Raw genomic sequence first — 22,542 nt, 5'->3', positions numbered from 1 at the left:
TTTCCAGGCCCTCCTGCTCAGCATTAGCTTCGCACACAAGGAAGTGCTTGGGAGACACTTAAAAAGAGGATGGGCAGCCAAAATACGCACAGTCTAACTTTAGGTCAGGAAAGCACCTCAATAGCACTGTGGGGAGAGGGGAAAAAAAATTGCAGCTCTGTCCCACCCCCCACAGCTGCTGCAATAGAAAAGGACAGCCAGTGAAGGTGGCATTTTTCAATCATCCTGCAACACACTTTTCCTGGGAAGGAGCACTCATACAGATATCAGCCATCACCAAACTGCAAGCAAGGAGGCTTTTTTCCTATATTTTTCAGCAAAGGGATTGCAAGTGGGGAAAAAGAGGCTTATTTGGCCTTTGAAACAAGCCTAGGACACAAGACAAATGCCAAGGGCCAAGTCCTCGCAGAGGGGAAGCAACATTGAAAAGAAAAAAAGAATCAGAAAAATTAGCAGTTTAGAGGAGGGAATAGATATTCGAGACTTTTAAATTTTAATTGTCACAGAAATTAAAAGCATATAGGAGAAAAATAAACTTGAGGAAAAAAATAAATCCCCTTTCCTCATTTTTCAGCATTTTTTTTAACATCCTGGTTTCAAAAAGTATGTTCCCTCCTTTTCCAACAGAAAAGACCTAGCGTTAAAATAAAATAAATATAAAACAAAAATAAAACTCACCCAGAAATAGAAGCTGAAAGCAGTTCAAGATGGTTACATTCCCCACAAACTAAGAAAACTAAATGTCCACCAAGCCCAGTGTGAGCCAAGATTTCCTCCCACGCTGATGTGCTACTAAAACACACTCCATTCATTTTGAAGGGCCTTCCCATGTTACAATCGGCTTGTGTGTAAGCCTATTAAAAATTCTTGAAGAAAAAAAGAAACAGGACAGATACCACCCATAACCGACTACAAAGTTCCTGTCGTGTATGAAGCCATCCCACTTGCCCTACTTCTGGTGGATTTAAGCCCATTTTATTTTCTTTTAAAAGCACAGCAAAGGTACAATGCTTTCTTCTTGGTAGAAAGATGCACTACTGGTACCAACAGCACTAGGAAAATGCATAGTTCATTAACAAACGCAGAACTTCGGGTGGCACATTAGCAGTACCTGTGCACAGGGGCTGCCTGAGGCTCCTGCAGCCCTAGGATGTGTGAAGAAAATCCTTACATAATGAATACAGTTTGCATTGAAGATAATATGGTTTATTTCTTCATGATATTCAGATTAAAATGTATCAATGTATTTAGCACAATACTACATTTTAGGACAAAATCATCAGTGCTTTGCAAGTCTTCATAATGTTTATTCATTATAAATAGTAAATATTTACTGAACTTTTTACATGAAACATTTCTTTTTTTGTTGGTTTTGTTTGTTGGGTTTTTACTGGGGTTTTTTTCTTTTTTTTTTTTTTTTTTTTACAACACATGTGGTGTTGTAGAGGCTGCAGCATAAAGGTAATATTTCATTTTCCATCACCCTTAAGACCAATGTGTGAACTAACTTCTGTACTGAACCTAGTCTAACTCACTACTTCATAGTCCTTAATGCTAAAAGGAATGTATTTGTGTTCTGCCTCCCTCTTTTGTTCCAAGAATAGAGAGAAATAAATAACACTGCCTTCCATCTTCCTCTCAACATCACAAAACACAAATTTATCGACATTCTAAAATGTCACAATGCAAACTTCTTGTAAACCTTGGTTCCTATATTTTCTATATTGGATATTATTGTATAATTTAAACAAATGTGTCAAGTACAGGTCCATCTCTATGACCTGTACGTCACTAAAAAAACATGTAAACGTAATCATTTCTTTGTATTGTTTCCTGAAAATGACCTTTAAATCATGATTAGCAGGCTAGATTTTAGTTGTCCAGCAGACTGCAACATTTCTGTATTTTATCATCAGGAATTATGCACTGCAAAAATAAAAGTACCTGCAAAAATATAGTTCTGATTCTATCTATATGACTTTGGATGATCCCAAAGTTTGTGTGAGGTACACAGTATTGCACATTGCTAGGCAGTTGTGAAAATTCAGTCGCATTGTTGGTTGATTTTTCTTTCTCCTGTGTTTGCTGGGAAAGGTACAATGAACTAGGAAAACTCCACGTACAAAGAAGGTAAAATCTGGTTCTCATGTTACATAAGATCTCATCTCTTGGTAAAGCAAAATTTGTAAGTGACATTTATTGACGACATTATTACAGAAGCACGGTAAGGTAACCAGTAAGTTGCTCTGGAAGTCATTCGCACTTATCCTAGCTTCCTATGGACTGTGACATTTCCTCTTGCTGACAATTTCCAGTGTGTGAAAATAAAGAGGTTTTCCTGCCCTTGCTTCAGAAACTGAGCAGTTTTGAAGTTAGACTGAAGTCAGTACTGGATGTCAGATGAGCCAGAGTAAGCAGAGCTCAACTGCTCCGAGTTTCAAAATGTTCTGTTTGTGCCAGTCAATGCACATTAATTTCAACAACAAAAAATGGAATGTTTTTGCCAGGCAGTGACATTAAATACTGCTCTGTTTTGTATACCCACTCGTAATGAACCATGTCGCATTTATTTATTCATTATTGCTTTTGGCCTTTGTCTTCTGTATAGCTTTGTCCAGCCTTCAAAAGTCTACTAAAAGCTATGACTGGAGAAAAAATAACAATCCTGCTTCTCTCGATGGGACTGCCCCAGTTTAGACTGCAGTGTGTTGAGAAGATCACTCGTATCCAAGCCTTGGAGTGAGACCGGAAAACAAGACCAGCTTTAACTTGAAGTGGACAGTTCATTTATGCAATATCTGGCTTCAGATAATGAAAGGCACCTGTAAAAAAAGCAAAAGAAACTTTTTAAGTCATACTGTGACAACCTCACAGCATGGGGCCATGCCAACTACAGGTTGACATTGTCATATTTAATACTGATATATCAAAGAAAAGGGACTAATATTTTTATTCCTAGGACAAGCTTGACAAAACTCTATGTATCTGGGATTATATACTGTAATGATTCTTGAGCTGACCTCATTAAGAACATGTGTTTCTAATAGTGGAATGCCAGTGGTTATTTCATTTTGGACAACCCTTATGTTTTACCTAATGGCAATCAGGTTTCATGTCTCAACAATTAATAACATCAAGATGTTGTTGACATCACTTAAGAAAATAATTATGCAGCAGAAATTTTGCTTGAACAGTCAGCTATCTCACCAATGCACTCTGCTCACTTTGGAGAGAGGTAGTAGTGAGCCACTAGGACCCCTGCTCATAGTTTTCTTTGTTACACGCAGAAAGTACAGACTGTTGACAGATGGGTACAGTATTGCACAATGCGGAAGTCCTGATACTCACTTTGTCCATACTGTCCATACTGATAGCCTGTGACAGGGTCCATGCTGTAACCCGTGGAGCTGTAGGTCGGTGGGCAGTAGGACTGGGACGTAGGCAGGCTGTCTAAACTCTTCATATGATCCAGCCGCTGGCTGCAGCTGGCTGAGACAGTGGTGGTGGGCTCCAAGCCCCCAGTTAAAGGGGACAGGGCATAATCAGTTTGGGGCTGGTGAGGCACACCACCGTGGTTAGTCAAGAGTCCCATTACCTAAAAGTAAGAAAAATAGAAAGAGTTAAAATATGTGAAGAATTGTATTGCTTACAGAACTACAGGAGTTGCCCAGTCTGATTTCCTAAAATAGGTAGACCTGGTATTCAAAATATGCTGTGAGTATCTAATCCAAAGAAGAAGTGGAATTTGGTTGCAGCACCCACCAAAAAGAAACCTGATGTCTAACAACCAATGAAAAGTGAAACTAAGGGCAAATAAGGAAAAATCATTTTTAAAACTTTTATGATTTTAGAGTAACTAAATGACCAAGCTGGTCAGATGTTTATTCCTTGAGGATTCCTTGAGGATTCAATTATAAGACAATAAAAAGCTGCTTGGACATGAGCAGTTACCAAATCAGCAGTTAAGATTAGTTGAAAAGAGATGAGTTGAAAATATGCACTTGTCCCCATAAAAGACCTGACTCTCTAGGTCATAATTTCCAGTAGAAGAGCAAAGAAAAATTCGAAAACACCTGTGCTTTCAAGCAGAAATGAAGGAAGCTACATTGGTAAGTTCTTTTTGTATAAAAGTCACTCACACTATAGGTTGGTCTGCATTTCCTTTCCCATCACATCTCTATAGCACATTTTGAAAGTAAGCATGACTGGGACAATTGCTTATTTCTGCTGGAAATAGTCTGAAGCTTATAACAGACAGATGACATACAGCTTCTTCCAAAACAGCATATTCTGATAATTTGCAGGTTGTTCTTCCTTCAGAAAGGCATTACAAATATCTGATGTATGCTATTTGATGATCATTTTGCTTTGCTGCAATCCTTACCATAAACTAAAAAGAAATTATTAAAAATGGAGTCTATTATGTAAAGAACGAATTAATGCTCATAAGAATGTGTCTAATTCCTAAAAAACGTGTCCAATTCCTAAAGATCTGATGCACCATCTTAAGTTGTATATATTTTGCATCACAAAAGAAAAGGGATTATTATTTGGAAGGAGCTTGTGGTCCGAGCTCTGAATTTTGGTTTTGGGGTTTTTTTTAATAAATAAATGAAATAAGACTCAGGGATCATGACTTAAATAGAAAAGAATACCTATCAAGGTCTTACATTTCTGATAAGGAAAAGACCAAGAGGCACAAGCAGGGTATTTCAAAAAGGGACACCCAGATACCCACATCAAGAACACGAAACTGCATCAGATGCATCCAAGACATCTCACAATAAAAAGAAAAGCTGACAAAGAAGTTCAGTTACTACTCACAGCACTAGAATGTTCACTTCCTTTTCACTAAGCAGAAAAACGTGAGTTTAACTGATGGTATTTGCTGACTGTTTCTCAAATTGAAATAATTATGCAACAAAAAAAAGTTTAAAAATACATCCAAAGACTTCATTTAGATACTGAAATCTTGTAGCATTTAAGTTAAAAACACAAAAGAATAATTTTAGGCTATATTTTCTATATAATTCAAATAACCCTTTCAATGCACAAAACCTGTGCATTAAAAGAATCTGAGGTTAATAAAAACAAACAAAAAAAGACAAATTTTTAAAAATCTCTGGCATCACCAGATTAAAAAATCATGCTATTTGCACAGCAACCTGCACAGCATTTTGTTCCCAAACCCCTTAAAAGCTGAAATAACGGGGTTCTCAAGTTTTTCTTCTAAAAATTGGTTCCTGAAAACTATTAAAATTTCTAAATATTTTTTTAGTAAATTTTTCTATTTTAGGAGTTTCAAATGTTTTTGTTGTATCTTTGGAAAATCTTACAGTCCTGAAAATCTAGCATGCTTAATGATCTAACATTGCATCAGCAGGGTACAATATCAGAAACTATGTTCATTTAGGTTATATTAATCCTTGTCCTTTAAAATTAACACTAACAGAGTTAAAAGAAGAGAAAGATCCTCAAAAAGCATAGCTTAAACATTTACATTGAAAATTACTACTTTGGAGAATATTTATGCTGGCACAAGTACCATGGTTTTGACGGCAGCTTAAAACACACATGGTTTATCAGAAATCTGAAGTGCATGCAGAGCCCCTTCCATTCCCACAGAGCACCTACATGACACCCATATTTACAGGACTTTACTACACTCTGTTCCAAGTTCAAGATCAGGGAGCATGGGCCATGCTTCCACCACCTTCACAGACCCGCTGGAGTCCAAGCACAATCACTCTCACATCACACACCATCTCCACCAGGACTTCTAGGACCAGTTGGCAGAGTTGAGCAAATAGCTATTTCACCAACTATGTATTTTAACTAGAACTTGTTCTGTTTAATATTTTCAGTAGACAACATTATTTGGGCTTTTCCAGCAAAAACAGTGAGCTCAAAAACTTTGGATTTGGAAATAATTTTAGTTAGAGATCAGCCTCAAAAATTAAACTTGAATCCAGACCAGTTTTCAAAAGCCACTCAAACTTCAGTAGCATCTATATTTGGATAGAGATTTACCTTCTCTGACAAACTAAAATGAGCATTTGATGAGATTTATTTTAAAAATTTTAAGTGAATTGGATAATAATGTAAGTCTTTAGGTATATTTTTATGAAGCACACACACACCTAATAGACACTTGGGAGCAGAAGCGACATAGCTCTCTGTCTCTGCAGTGGAGAAAACTGAAGTCTGAACAGTAACCATCTTTTCAGAATGTCTTCTCCAGAGGCTTTCAGAATCATCCTGCAGTTGATTAGTATATAAATAATTAGATTTTTGGTCATGTCTGTCTTGAAAGCTACAGGGGAAGCAGCCTCAGGGCCAAAGTCTTTCCTATGGTATGTGCCATGACCTTATCACCCATACAAGGAGTTACAGGAAGGGCATAGCTGACTTTCACCTAATCAATTAGAAAGCCATTTATGGGCCAAGTCTGTAAGATGCCCAGCACCCTCAGCTGAGTAGTATAAAAGAGACGCACGAAAATCTGGATTTTGCAATGCAGATATTTTCCTGGTAGTTCTAAATAGGTAAACAGGTCTGATTGTTTTACAATAACTAAGGAAGACAACTCATTTATTCAATCCTTACACCATTTATATTACAGGAAAATATGTACTTCCCTCTGAATTACTTTGGGAAAGCCACGGTAGTAATTGTCAACCTTGCCTCCCTGGATCCCAAAGAAGCTGAAAGAAAAATCAAGGACTAATCTAACACCTAGAAACAAATGCTGCTGTAATTATTCAGTTTATTTTAGAAAAGTATTCCTATAAATGCAAAAAATCAGGCTGTAAGGTTTTCGGCCACATATATTTTGTTCTCATTATTTACAAAACACATGCAGAAATATTGATGATGAGCTTTTGAGCTCATATAATAAACAACAGTATATATAACTGATAAAAATATTCTATTCTATTAGAAAACAAGAATGCAATTAGGAGCAATCGAAGAGAACACAGTAAACTGCAACAACCAAACTCTACACAAGTTTTCAGACAGCACATCCCACGCAATCCAAAATACTCATCAGGACAAATCCCTTGCTGATGGGGTCAGCACAACATCACTAGCTGAAGATACGATCCAGAAAGAGAAACTGAATGATGAAAGCCTCAAAGACCATGTAAGCAACATCTGGTCCATTATCAGCTATTAGAAAATACTTCTATTATCAACAAAACAAAGTCCATTAAACTGAGAAAAACCTTATTCCATTTAAATGAAACTTTATGCCTGTTACTGTGGTTGGTATTTTAGGATGTAGAACCTACCATAGGCACAATAAAATGCTCATATGTTTTAATTCATTTACGCATGCCTGCATTTAATATGCTTTGTGACCATGTCTGCAATTAATATGATTTATGAGAAAAGAACATGTGCAATATTTTCTGAGTACAGTGATACATTTTTTTCTCCCCTCCTGTGAATGAAAGATTTAATGAAAAAGCTCAAAGAAAATTGTTGGCAGTTAACGTATTAAGTTGAACTGACAGAATCATGAGTAAACTTTAGTGGAGTTAATGATATCCTCTTATCTGACCCTGACACATTTGCAGCATGTAATTTACAGAAGCTCTGTCCAGGGAATCTTGACAAATGCTCCTAACTATGTCAGGGCAATGTTCCATTCTAATGTAAAACAGATGTGGGTCAGATACCCTCATTCATCACTAACACTGAAAATTTCAAACTCCTTCTGAGATGAATGGCATTACCTGCTGTTAACTCTTTTCACTGTAGAAAAATCTCTCAAAAACAAAATATTGCACACGAAAGAACATAAAAAGGATGGTTACAATGCATTTAAAAGAGATATTTTAGAAGATTAATTAAAATTAATCAGCTACATGGATCTATACCTAGAGAATCCTAAAACTATGTTGCAGATTCATTTTATATATATCTATATTTCTGCTGAATGAAGAAATCCAACAAAGAATTTTTGTGCCAAATGGCAAGCACTGGGAACCACATACTTGGTTAATGTAAACAGGAGAAAATACATTGACTTTGAACATCTGATGATCTGACCTTCTGCATACTCGTATCAAATTAGACCGCATACTGATTTCACACCAGTAGACATCAATGAAATTAGAGAAGGTGCACTAGTGTACATTTAGAATAATTAAAAGGATAACTTGATTCTTCACGAATTACATTTTTATCTACAGGAGATTACTGCTGTTCACAACATTATCAGAGTCTGTCACAGAACTCATGCTTTTTTCAGGTGCTAGATCCTGGAGCAACAGGACTAGATAACGTTACCAAAATAATCCAGAGAAGCTAATTCTCTAGCTCTTGGTTTTATGGAAAAGCTTCAAAAATTTAATGTCTGAAAAGGTAAAACAAAGCCCAAAAATGATCATATAGTCACAATTTATGTGAATAATATATATGAATCTATAAGTACATATACAAAATAAAACATCTCAAAACTTTTTCAGGCAGTCTCAGAGGTTGCAGGCTTGTGAGTTTAAATGCTCAGATATGGCAATATTACTTACAACAGTTCATAACAAGCCTAAATTTGAGATTAGATTGCTGTCTGTGAACTCTTCTCCTCCTACCTTCTACTCAACCCAAAATGCAAAAGGAGGATTCTGGCCATCATGAAGCCAGCCCAGCTGCCACTAGCTGGGCTGTCGCATACTTTCCCTCCACAACTGGGATACATGGTTTTATACTCTGAAAGCAAAACAAACCAAAAATATATCTTTTTTCTCTTTAATTCAAACACTAGTTTTATTTTCTCTGGCAGATGGCCAGGGTATGGGATCTGCAAACCTTTCACATGAGGACTCTCACCAAAGTCAGTGTTAATGTGTGGAATTAAAAAAGATGATGGACACACATAACTGGAGGAATCCAACCTGTAAGGAAGGGCTTATTTATGGGACTCACAATAACATACAGGCCAGGGCCTCTATTCTTAGGCTAATCAGAACTGCGGACAAAAAAAAAGGTATATCTTGCTATTTTGATCAGGGGAAGCCTCTTTATATTCTAATTCAGAACTCAGTCTTTCTTTAATATGAAAATTATTACTATTATTGACATCTTGGGAAAACGAAGGTAAAAATAAAGCAGTTCTCACTAAAAGAGGTAGGAAAATTGTAGGAAATTGAGCCCAATACATTTAAAGATAGATACATTGTTTTCTAAGTACTGCTAAGGATCAAATTCTGCTCTTTCTGATCCCACTGCAGCATATGCTTTTCACTGAATCATGGTATTTTTAGTTGGGTTTTTTTTTAATCTAAAATATAGGGCATAATTAAGGACTCAAGTGAGCCATCTGTGATTACTCATGACAAAACCCTCCATCATGTACCAGTCCTTAACTTAATAAATAGGCAAGTATTCAGATTCTCATTGATATTTCTGGTTTGCAAATTCATTAAAGAATTAGAAGTGAACCAACACATGCCAGTCTTGCACTCTATGAAGGGCTGACTCATACGTTCACTTAACAAGTGGTTTAAGTTGAACTTTTAAGTGTAACAAAGGCAAAAAAAGACATTATTTCAAAGGCTGCAGTGATGCTGAACACTCACACTGTGTATATTCTAAATGGTACAAATTATTATGAAGATAAGTCAGTCACAGAGCAATATCATTAAAAAGGGGTTGAGAAAACCATGAAGCTGATGGCATATTATATATAGTGTCATTTTACACGTTTTGTATTTGAGGTATCTGTACTTTTTATTGTATTTCTAAACATCTATTCTTATGGACTTACAGTAGAATTGACTTAAGTTTTCAGAAAAGTCCAGAGCACTTTTGTACCTCCTTGTAAACTTTCTGAGCTAAGAGGAGACCCTCTGAATGCTGAAACTCTCAGCTTCCTGCCCCATCATTTCTGACATGGTAGGGGTAGAGGTAGGAGTAGGCCCAGAGAAGTTAAGGTGGGCATTCCAATGTAAGGTCACCTGTTTATTACGGTTGTTATATTAATGTATTTTATAGGTTAAATTATCTAAATATGTATATTAATAATATATAAAATAATGGTGTTATTCTTGCATGATAACAACCATGCAACTATTTGAGCTCATATATTTGCACCCACAGAAACAAAAATAATACCACTGCCTGAACTGGGGTTTTTTTGTAATTAAATAAAGGTGAAACAAACACATGACAAAACAAAAACTCATGTTCACAAAAATTATATCATGTGAATTAATTTTCTTCCTCACAAAGAAATCCCTGACCTCTGTCTCATGTTCTTGAGTCATTAACTGAAGAGCTTTCAAAATCAAGTTCATTGTCACAGAGATCATGAGCTTCTCATTGGTGCAGGACTTGGATCCAAATTAAATGTTTCTGTGGGCAATTAGTTGCACAGTAATTCAACAGAAAGCATAGGAAAAAGTATAATAAATTAATAGTTGCTTTTTTTCCCCCTCCTCTTCTTAATGAGGGAATGAAAGATTTTAGCCACTGGTTCCTGTGTTACTCTTAAAAACAGGGTTAACAAGACAATACAAACATATCTAACTGATTCGACAGCTGCCATCAGATCCATACTTCAGGTTAATGAAAACCAAGTGCTCTCAAAGACTAAGTCTTAAGATCTATCTCAACAAAGAGAGTTACAGAATAATTCTTGAACTCAGGCAGCAAAATGTTTTGACACTAGAAGAAAGAAACCTTGAAACAGCTTGCAACTTTACTACTGTTCACAGAAAAGTCTGGATTTTTCTTATCAAGGTTATTCCTGAGTTCCAGGTAATGGCATGAGAACTGCAAACTTCGTTAAAGACTGTCATAATCTTCTACACAACCCATTCAACATTCAATCCACTTCTCATTTTGAAACTTTAAAGCTACTGGCTTGACTCAGTTATGGGGAAAGATGACAAGGAAAAGGAAAAAGCAGACCTCAGAAGTGTTCTAGAGAGCAAGGAGGAGAAAAACTATGTCCAGCAGGAGACAGGTTATACACATTTGTTCTTCCTCCAGTACAAACGTAACACGTAGTCCTCTTTAAACCTGGGTATCCTACAGGTTAAATACAGGAAGTCAGTGACCTCCCCAGCAGCAATGGGAGCAGGGCATTGCTGCTCCACCTGAATCCACAAGCAGTCCAAAACAGTGAACTGCCTGAACCACCTGGTATAGCGCAAACTGCTGGTTTGACACTAATAAAAAGCACATGACAAGGTCAGGGGATGCCTATGTACACCGGAAAAGTCTTTTTCCTTATCTTAAATGAAGCAGTTCAAAATATTGATATCCTGTCTTGAAAACAATCTCCTCTCTAGTAAGACCATACACCTGCATTTGTGAGACAAGTGCTTTTACAGTTGCTTTTCTGCTTCACATTGAGGAACCAGTAAAGACCGTTAATGCTGGGATCAGAAAGTGACACGCCAATTCAGAAGCACGTTCAAGTCCTGTACACACATATTAAGACATGGATATGCATTTGAGTTAACAAATGTTTGTTTAAAGAAAATGCACTGAGCAACTGAAACCTAATTTGAAAAGGAAATACAATATTCCCATACACGTACACATGAAACCCAAGAAGCTGCATAATAGGCATAAAAAAACATAAAAATATGCAATTTACATATATTACACACTAATAATCTCCATTCTGACATTATAGTGAAAGAGCTCTGGCTGAGATGGCAAGCTTACATTTGAGTTGCTACTCCATGAAATACAAACAAGGACACTCCTGGCTACCAGTTCCTTGAGACGTTAATTCCTGTCTTATTCCTGCAAAAGTCAGCCCTTTGCAGGTCTGTAAGACATAGGTTTGCTCACCACAGCCAGGTAGTAATGAGTAAACCAGACAAACAAGGAGAATAATCAGTCATATGAAGAAGAAGTGCAGACCTTGTTTCTAGACATCTATGTAAGTGCTGAATATTAATAAGAAGGACTTCTTCTGTTCTCTTATTTTATTTAACAAGAGCAGCAACATTTTATTACACAGCCTGCAAGACAGGTATGTTACGGAGCATTCTGCTTCCTGAAACTGACCAGGACATACAGCCTTCTCTAACTCGCTAAGGCTAACACAATAAAAATAAAATTACAGCACCCTAGCCATCTCCTTTTGTCCTCCCAGCACTTGCCTTAAACAATATATTTGTACATCATATTCAAGAACAAAGTTAGAAAGGAAACAGCCAGCGTGGAAAATGAAGCTTCCCAGGGGGGTCTGCATGTCAGACCTTCATTTGAAATAAACTGAAGTCAAAGGAGAAAAGGAGGTTTAAGTCTAGTAAGAATATGAACCCATGAATCTTAATATCAGATTTTGTTCTGCACGTTCTAAGGTTGGGTTTCTTTTAAATCACAAAAGATTATTTGGGCTTCAGAAAGTGTCCCCCAGCTCCGGCTAAAGTAGCCATAAATTCAGCTTTACACACAGTAGGTCCGGAGCACTTGCCTGCAAGGAGACATAGATGGGTGGAAACATTATGCTAATTGCTCACACACCCAGATTTATTGTGGTCACAAATTCACTGGCTAGTAAAAAGACCCTCTTTCTTTCTCATCTAAATTCCACGCACACAGGCAGGGCACTGCAACATGCCCACTCAGCAGGAAAACTCCTGTTTCTCTTTCTTCGTGAAATCCCCAACACAGAATTGGTTTTCAACTTTCCAGCCACTGCTACCTCAGCTGCTCATTCAGCACCTGGGTGTCTGCGAGAAGAGCCCAGAGGAAGTGATAGGGGGATACACTGTGACACACCCCATGGCTAAGGGCATTTCACACACTGTAACTTCTCAACATACATGGACCAATGTCTGAGGCTCTTTTGGGCATAAAGACGTTCACTGTTTTGCTACAGTCCCACGATTTACATATCTGAGGCTGAATCACTCCCTTACGTAAACGCAAAGTCTAGGTATGTCCCTTTATACATACATACGTTTTATACATGTCTCTAAGTTATTGTTTAGGCCCCAAAACCATTTTAGAGGAGCTCTTGGTAACATTGCATGGATTTAGGGCTGGTTTGGGTTTTTTTGATGGAAAGATCTTTATCAGCCAGTGAAGGTAATCACTCAGTTGCCAAGAAGCTGTTTAAGATCTAAATGGATATAAGTAATCTCCTGTATGCATTCAGTGATGATCACATTATGTCAGATTTTGAGCAACTGCCTTTTCCTAAACCTGTTGGTAGAAATGCAGAACACAGCCAGGAACATTAGGTGCTGGAGTAGAAAAACGTTTCAACAGTCTAAGGAAAAAAGGCTGTAACAACTGAAACTTCATAGCAAAAAGAAAGGGCTGGGTGTAAAGCAGCACAGCAGCTGATTAAAGTAATCTAATCTGCTCCAGGATCTCCGTTTGATTATATCAAACCTCAAATCAGCAAGATTTTGTGGGTAGGAAACCTGGCCTCACTTTTTTATCCCGCTTTGCCCAGACATCATAAGGTTTCTTTACTGTTGCACTCCACTTCTGTGTCACAGACAATAAAAGCTTTGTGAAAGGAAAGAAAAGATCACATTTTCCATAGCCAGGACCAACATACATTTAAACTGACACTAACAACTACTTTTGACAGATTAACAATGAATCACAGAAAGATATTTATGTCAAAAATGTGGAAGGCTTGTGCACTGTGAAACTGGCCACTTAAAAAAAGTGCATATACATAAAAAAAAGAAGCAACTAATATGTCATAGCTTTTCTTGGAGATTGCATTTAGAAATAAGAATCCTTTAGAACAAAATCCATTCAAGTCTTGTTGAAAATACATCCGTTTGTTTTTCTATTGGTATTTTTTCCTGAGGTTTCAAGCCATAAAGTTTTGTACCCCACTCTATGCTACAGGAATCTGTGAATCTTAATTACATTTACTGTTACAAAAAAGGGTTTATGAACTTTTGCCTTTGGGCAAAAATGTTTATTTCATTGCCTTTGTTATTCATTCTTTTCAACTCCAGTGCCTTTGAACTTTTCAGCTGCACAGAGTTATCACCGTTGCACAGGAACCAGGAACTGTACTCCCGAGATGCAAACCACAAGTTGAAGAAAACGAAGGAGGCAAAGATATACGAGTCGTTATTTTGGCCACCCTTTGTGCCATTAAAATCTCATTTTCTGCCTATTAGAATGCCCTCTCCCTGCTTAGGCAGTGGCGATAGTCAGTGATTAGTGTGTAATTGAGTATAATTGTCTTTTCACTTTTCATTTGTGTCATTCTGAGCTTCTCTGTGTTTTTCTAACCACCAAGAGGAAAAAAGGGTAGAAAGCAGATAAAGCTGTTAAAACTCTCACTTTTAGCCCTGAAGAGATTCCTGATTGTAATTATAGATTGCATCCTCTTTGTGACTTCTCAGAATCTAGTGGACATTTCTTTCCAAGCACCTGAGCAAAGCTCTCGCTAATAAAATAAACTACCATCTCTTCAAGCTTTAACTAATAATGTCAGCTTCAGATGGATGCCGCTTGTAGGAAAATTTAACCAACCTTTTGACACTCAATTATCAAGGCAATTTATTAACACAATTTCCTAAAAAGAGCTCACACAAATTAGAAAAACAATTACGGCATTCATGCATTTATATATTGCCAAAGAGAAGTAATAGTCCCAATTTATGTATTTATAACTTGATTAATGCTCATCTCAATGCACACTGCTCAGCCCTTGGAACTCTCCTCATACAACTCGCCTGTAATTTTCCTGGACCATTGGGTGAAAGCTTGGTGAGGTTATCTTAAACATATATTCACAGAAAAACTACATGATCTACTTTCTGTACCTAGCCATGGACCTTCAGGAGAATAGCAGTAACATTACAAATGCTTGATGATTGAATTTAAACATGAAGACTGCAGGATTACATTATAAATCGCTGGAAATTAAATATAAGCTATGACTCTTGATACAGCCAGTAGGAGGAAAAAAAATAAAAAAAGAAGGAAACTAGCAAACTGAAATCATGTGGCTTGTATAAAGAATACATTATGGTTTAAATTTGGCAATTCATTATACCGTGGCCTGAGGGAATAGACTCTTTGGTTCTGGTATACAGCAAATCCTCTGTCTGAAAACACAGGACTGACCTGAGGTGAAAGGCCATTGCCAATGGCAGGGTTCATGGGATTTGAGGGCCCGGACGGAGGCACAAAGCTGTCTGTATAGCTGGAAAATCCATGCCTGGTGCTGGGTAGGCAATAGGCAGAGCTGCTCTCTGGATTCGAAGGGAGGCTGCTTTGGTGTACAGTGCTTGGAGGGAGAGGCTGAGGTCTATGGACGGTACTGCTTGGATCAGACACGGCTAGAAGCAAAAGAAACATGTTGATATGTTTTCCTCTCTTTTTCTGGCATAATAAATTCATTATGTGAATCTCAGCTTAACCGAATTGCATCAGAACCTGCATCTGAGCACTAGATAAGTGGAAAGGTAAATCTTTAGTATTGTTAGATATTTAACTGGCAAGTAAGATTACACAAAAAATCTCAAAACAGACAATAAAATCATAACAAGACACACAGTTGTCAGACAATCCTTAATGGGCACATACTGTCAAGAACTGATACAACAATATCTATTTAGATAGATGCATATAAAAGAAAAAAAAATGAAAAGCTTTATTTGCTGAAAGGACTAGTAAGGGGCTTCCCTCTCCCGGTCACAGCACAGAAATTCTACCATGGTTTGTAGTGAACCTCATAACAGACGGGAGAAGCCTTAGGCTTTGAAAAGTTCCCTTAGGCTTTGAAAAATTCCCCTAACTAGAATATCCACCAACAGTTAGGAGGTAAGTCTCAAGGAGGGAGCAAGAAGAATACAGTAATTTGTTTTATAAAATTTCAGCTGTAAGGTTTTTCTTTAACAATGAAATCTAGCATAGCCTAGATTTGAAACTCTGTTCCTCCCTGCCCCCACAAAAAAAAAAAAAACCCAAACCATCAAATTTCAGAGAGTTTCTGACAACATTAAGACAAATTTTTTACCATACTGAGACTTGCTACTATCTAATGTGAAGCAAGGAAGCCTAAATAGCTGTTTTTTCACTATGAGATAAATATTCAGAGTACTTACGGAAGTTTCCAGTGCACCATCATCAAAAGTAACAAAGAAGACAGAATCAAATTCTGCCTCCTTCCCCACCACACCAGGTACTCTCAGCAATGAGGGCCAATGCAACAGAAGGGCAGGGAAGCATCTACGTCGCTTTATCAACGCTGCACCTCTGCCATGCAGGAAGTTATTATTTCTGTAGCTAGCTCCTTTCACATGTAACCAGCGTTTTCTTGCAGCAAAACAAACCCAAGTTCTTACATGCTTCAAATAAATTGTCTTGCGAAGTCCTCACTTTCTCAGACCCTAAAGTAGCCAATACCCCTTTTTCTCATTAGAAAATATTTCTACAACGGACCAATACAGGAGACCTCCCAACAACACCATTTTAACCAAGTACCTGCTGGCTACCGTACCTTGCGGTATTGAAGTGGGTTGATAAGAGGGCTCGGAGAGCTGATACGTCGGCAAAGTTGGCATGGCACTGGGTGGAAATCCTCCTGGGATCAGATGGTTGAAAGCCATCAGTTGATTGGCTCCTGCCTGTTTCCTCCATCTAGCACGCCGGTTACTAAACCAGACCTACAAATGTTTCAATTAGGGACATTTGATGTTTGTACACTTAATATGGGTGAATCAGAAAAAATTGCATTATATTTCAAATGCATTTAGTGTCTGAGACGAGAGATACAGAGATGTGCACTGGGATTGGAGCTCCTAGACAAGAAAAGAGCCCTTGGCACACACTTCCATGGTTCAGCAGACAGGACACAAGAATTGCAAACCCTAGTTTCCTCTCAAATACAGCCTCTCCTGAGAAACAAGCTGACTAATGCTTTCAAACTTGAGTGCTTTTAATAGCTATTAATCACTATCCTTACTGTGCCAGATTTAATGAGAAAGGGAAAACATCTCTCCATTTGATGTGCCAGCCAAACCTATTTGGTCTGAATTGTATTGTCTTTATATTTAGTTTGCTGACAAGTTAGCTGCATTGCTTAATGCAATGTCAAAAGGTGCTTGTACTTATATATTAGGATACTACATTGCCCTAATGATCAACAGAACTTTAAGCTTTTAATTTGAAAAATACAAGCCTAGTGTACAAAACACACAAGTCCCTCCCAGCAAGTTTTCATGTACGTTCACATATGTGCAAAACATCTCATAATAATCTTGACATTAACAGTAGATCAGAATTTCAGTACTAGATTAGCATTTCAGAACCACTTTGAAATCTGTTCCCAGGACAGGGTACCAGACAGATGAGGTTTGGATTAGTGGGACATCTTAGCTATAAATCTGCTTTCCTTCACGTCATTCTCAGTTCATATTTTAAGTTTCCAAAGTCTTGGATGGCTCTTATTACCCCCATGAAAGGAAGAGGCAAGACTTCACAAATGCAGACACAATAAGAGTTGCAAAACACATAGATTAATATTGATATTATAGAGATTACACTTGCCATGAATCAGAGCAGCAACCAGCCACAACAGGGGTGCCTGGACCAGGGAGCATGCACGCTACCCTGGCTACAGCTTTAGAACAACTTCTAGATTACAGCGCTCAAGTCCATGGAGTGGGCAACCCCAGAAAAGAGAGATAAGAGAGGTTGCACACACTTGTAAATGAGCAGACAATTACTCATAACTACACCAAGAAGCAGTTGCAATGATCATCCATGGATATTATCGATTAGATAAAAATTTAATTGGGTGTTAGCGTTTTACGAGGTACATCTGCACAGCCTGTAAAGCCTGGCCTGAAAGCCACTGAGGCGTGTTAGCTAGCTGAATACACCTACAAACACATAGATATATTCTTAAAAGCTGGGTCTCAGGTCTGTCACCCTTCCTGCAATCAGCCCATGCTGGCTTATGAATCAGGCATCACAGACTGGATTCCTAGGTGTAACATCATTCACAATCCATGAGTGGCCCTTACATAAGAGTGCAAAAACATTTTGGACTACACTGTGGGCTTCTCCTCTGCTTGCTATTTCATAGGAGGAGTGGTGGGACTCAGTAGGCCATCTGGTTTCTGACGTGGGCCATCTGTCACCATGTAGTTTGATCTGGCTTCATCCTCTTTCCAGAATGAGATGCTCAATTCACACAGCTGCCTCCTCCTTTGACCACAACTTCTACCCCTCAATTACTTACTCCCACTCCAGTTTAAGATTTAGGACAGAGGGATAGATGGAGTCTCTGCCTACCTCAGAATCCCTCTCTTGGTGTTTTGCTGTACATACCTACCCTCCCTCTGCCTCCACATGAACCATTTTCGAAAGCAGCTAGCAGGGGCAAGGCACCAGGGGAGAGATGGAGAGTTAAGGATCAGTCTAGATTCAGCAACATCTTTTTACTTCCTCATCCTACAGACATCTATATATTTTTTCTTCTCTCTCCTTACCTCTGCTTCCCACACTGACATTTAAGTCTAAATTTCTTATTTACTCGTCACAGATTCCTTCCACTTGCTTATGTCTCCCAAAGCCCACCAGTCTTATACTCCTGCAGCAGTATCTTTTGAAGACAACCAAAGAGAAGGAAAAAGGGGCAAGACACACTGAATAGGGAGGAAGAGGCTTTGCTAAAGAGCTGAAGAGCATTTAAGAATGATAATGAAGGTCAGAGAGGGAGCAGGGAACAGTAAATGCATGTTGTAATTATCCTACCCAGGTCATTAACTACGGCTTTCTCCATGACACTCTCCCTTCTCCAGGTCAAGGAGGTTATCTGACGATCTTTAAACACTTTAGAAACACTAACTGAACTACATTACCTGAATGGATTTCATTGAGAAAAATGAGGTAATTTTGTTTCCTTTACAGATAAGTATTTACTTTCATGCCCTAGATCTTTATTATAATTTGTCAGATCCCAAACTTTAATTCAGTGGCAAGTGATTTGCATTAACATTGAGGTTTATGCTTTTATTTACAGACAGATTTCTGGCTCATTTTATAGATTCACCTTTTTCCAGAACCGCAGGTATATATTACAGCCCTGAAAGGGACACACTCAACACTATCAAAAAGTCTACAGCAGCCCTGCAATGAACATACTTGCACAAAGCTCTGTTGCCACCTGGAACTCCATTAAGTTAAGTTGGACTCTGCAGGGGTGCAGGAACCTGCGCAAGCTGTGCAGAAACAAGGCAGTACATTAGCCCCCCAGTCCCACATGACTGGGACATGCTAAATGGGTGCTACTTGACTGTCACCCTTGTCACATTATGCTGGCACAGCCATGGCTTCAGGCTCATCCATCAGCTCCAGCCACTTCTGCTTCACTGCTGCCCCATCAGGACAGCACACACCTTCTGCCACCTGCTGTGGATTTTTACTTTCCCTGGCTGGCAGAAGGCAGATGACACCTAACTGGCACCAGAGTTAGCCCAAAATTAACTCACCAAACCCCTTGAACAAATTCAAACATGCAGGTCAAGGCTTATTGCCACTAATACCGCACACACTTGTCACTACAGGACAGTGGGGGCCCATTAATTTAACAAAAAAAAAATAAGAAACAAGAAAACACACCATGCACCATTACAGTGAGCACCAAGAGCCTGACCCGCACACACACTTGTTCACCTTTGATTTTAATGGGCTTTGGACCAGCCTTGGTAAAAATAATTTATCTTTAAAATGACCATAAGCATGGCCCCGACTCTTACCATCACTGTTTTTTATAAATGAACACACTGAAGCTCTGAATCTGTAGTTCTGTGTGTTTTAACACAATCAGTTGTATTATTGTTATTATTTACTCTCATGGCCTCTCCCTTTTCACATGGCTCAAGATGCTGTTTGCAACTGTGTTTAACTCCCATTTTATCCTATGTAACTGCAGAGTTTAGCTGTTTTACAAGACAGAACGCAAAGAAGAAATAATGTGAGACAGGAGGAAAAAATGCAAATAAAACTAAACGGGAGAGTTAAAGCATTGAAAATAGGTTTGGAAAAGACAAGAAAAAAATACTAAAAAGAATAACTAGAAAAAAAAATAACTCTAAAAATTTTATTTAAGCTTTACATAATGTTTATTAAAATGAGTCAGATCCCAAACTTAATTCAGTAGTAGTTACATGCTTTCCAAGTTAACCGAGATGATTCATTTTATTGTTACTTTCTAGTCATAGTATTTCACTTAGACTACATTCAGCTGCCTTGACTTACCCTCAAGAGTTCAGGAAATTGTTTTATTTTTTAGATCAGCATATACCCTAAAGAATCCACGTGTGCTATTACCAATGATTAAAGAAATCCTGACAAATTTTGCCATTATCAAGCCAAGACTTAAAAACAAATCCAGTCACCACAAGCCAATGTGTCTGCTTAGAAACATATTGCAAACACCTGGGGAAGTATTTTATTCTGTTTGTACATTTCCAATATGATGTAAACACCATGTCCTCTTATGTGCAGCACATTTCATCTTCCACCAGCATAACAAAATCCTCGTCCTATGAGTAGCCTTTTCTCATCTAGTGGGTTCCCAAAGGATGGATGGTTCTGTTCTCCTACACCTCCCTTCTGAGAAAGATGCAGAGATGCTCAGGATATAATATAGCCCCTGGTAAAGACCACCGGTGTTATACTGTGAGAAAATGCCACCCTGCAGTGGGTGTGACAGAAATCAACTCTGAATTATCTGTGCCTACTTAATCTGACAAACTAATGTATCTCATGCCTTGCCTAAACCAGCAACAGCATGGATCTCAGTGGAAGGCAGATCAACCCTAACTAGTACTTCACCACTACCACACAGAATTCCCTTATGGAAACAAAAGCAGTGGATAAGCAAGCTATCGCATTTTGGAGACTCCAAATATAGCATTCTTACACAAAGAGTACTGTGTCTGAAGGAATATGATCCACTTGTGTTGGTGTAGCATGAAGGAGCTCTAAATTAGGTCAGCATTGTGCTTGGTGGTGTGGAAATGCAGACATGGGCAACATGGTTTGTCTGAAAGACCCAAGCATCCAAAAGTGATGTCTGCAACAGAAGCCAAGTCACATTCATTTTGATGAGGCTCTGGCTTCCCAGTTTCTGTGTCACTTTTAAAGATGGAATATAAATTACCTGAATGGTAACAATATTGAACCCCAGTGTCTGGCCAAAATTTACATACAAAAGCAGATCTGAAGAACAAAAAATTAGAACAAAAGGAAAAAAAATGGAAGTAAGTATTGGAGGCTCTAGTTTTTCAAGCGTCTACAACTAGACTGACTGCAAAAAGAAATCACTCCACAAAGAATATTAAAAAAGGTATTTTGCCCAATGTAGAATAGATGAGGTAAACTAATAGGTTTCTCCTGCCTCTACCTTCTAACATTTAGATTCTGCCTTTTATTACAATTTTTATTTGAAGTAGTTTGCAAGTGATCACGCCAAAAATCTTATTTTGTTCAGCTCAACAAGATATTCTTTAAAAGATGCATTTATCCACTTGGGAACACACTAGTGTAATTAGCCTTGACATTTCAACAAGTCTGATCATAAACACAGAGTGCTCTATGTGCTTTTAAGGCAAAAAGATCTCTGATCCAACAGGGCAAAATATTTGAGATGTGAATTTTGCAGAAAACCCGTGGATATTTTGTTATACACAGTCCTGACCATTGCAAGCATCAGTGCCAAAAGCACACAATGTCAAAAGACTGATGTATTGTTAATGGCACTTCTAATTTTAGACAGAAGGGGGTTTTTTCTCTTTTTTCCTTACAATATTTTTTCACAGTAACGGTCTAACCCACCCACTGTATCATCTACCTTCTTTCTCCCAATGTTCACATATTCAAAATGAAGTCTAATCATCCTGCAAGCAGGAGTCCTTAGTGGCTGTGTCATCAGGGAATGAATATGGGGTGGTCAGAAGCAGTGGGTATGCCCTACAAAGAGGGGAGGCTGAAGAAGGGAAATTGATAATGAAGCTGGGCTGCACCAGCCATGACAGAGCTGACTCTGCTACCTTTACGAAACACAGCAGGATAACTTCTAAAGACACCTGCAGCATCTGACCCTGCAGTCCCTGCTGATGCTGGACCTACATTTACTTTAGCAGCCTTCAGAGCAGTCTGTGCCAGCATTTTCACCCTCTCAGCAGGCCAACACCTGACACCAGCCCATGCGCCTGCCTAACCCAAAGGGGAAAACACAGAACAGCAGAGGGAAAAGAAAGGAAAAAAAGGTTTTCTTCCCTTTTCTTTTTCTGCAGTAGGGTAAATTTCCACCCTGGCTCACTGTGGTGCTCCAGGGAGAGCACTGACAGGGACAAGTCGCAGGAAAAAGAGTGAGTAGAAACAGAATTGCTTTTTGACAAACACTAGTTGTTGAATCAGCTTCACTGAAACACCCGCACACCTCCAGCCTCACAAGAATAAGGTCTCCAGCATACACACGGAGGCACACCACTGGTAGGCCTGCTTCCTCACAGCATCCCAAAGCAGTGCTCTTAGCCTGCTGAAAATGACCTGCTGTGACCACCAGTGCAG

The 22,542-nt window shown here is 38.4% G+C and overlaps 1 protein-coding gene across 3 annotated transcripts in view; it reads right to left on the bottom strand.

Annotated features, from left to right (window-relative positions):
• Positions 1 to 1,190: 1,190 nt before the first annotated feature.
• LOC136012148 (paired box protein Pax-3) overlaps positions 1,191 to 22,542 on the bottom strand; it is a 65,734-nt gene continuing 44,382 nt past the window's right edge. For all 3 annotated transcript variants that reach the window (XM_065675027.1, XM_065675028.1, XM_065675029.1), the window contains exons 3-6: positions 16,457 to 16,622; positions 15,079 to 15,293; positions 3,349 to 3,595; positions 1,191 to 2,822 (exon numbers count right to left, since the gene is read on the bottom strand). In XM_065675027.1, coding sequence (XP_065531099.1) covers positions 2,788 to 2,822; positions 3,349 to 3,595; positions 15,079 to 15,293; positions 16,457 to 16,622 — 663 coding nt within the window. In that variant the 3' untranslated portion in view covers positions 1,191 to 2,787. The remainder of the gene's footprint in view (positions 2,823 to 3,348; positions 3,596 to 15,078; positions 15,294 to 16,456; positions 16,623 to 22,542) is intronic.

This window comes from Lathamus discolor, chromosome 3 (genome assembly GCF_037157495.1).
Source record: "Lathamus discolor isolate bLatDis1 chromosome 3, bLatDis1.hap1, whole genome shotgun sequence".
Taxonomy (NCBI): domain Eukaryota; kingdom Metazoa; phylum Chordata; class Aves; order Psittaciformes; family Psittacidae; genus Lathamus; species Lathamus discolor.
The sequence above is the reverse complement of the archived record's forward strand: the minus strand, read 5'-3'. Positions and strand labels throughout refer to the sequence as shown.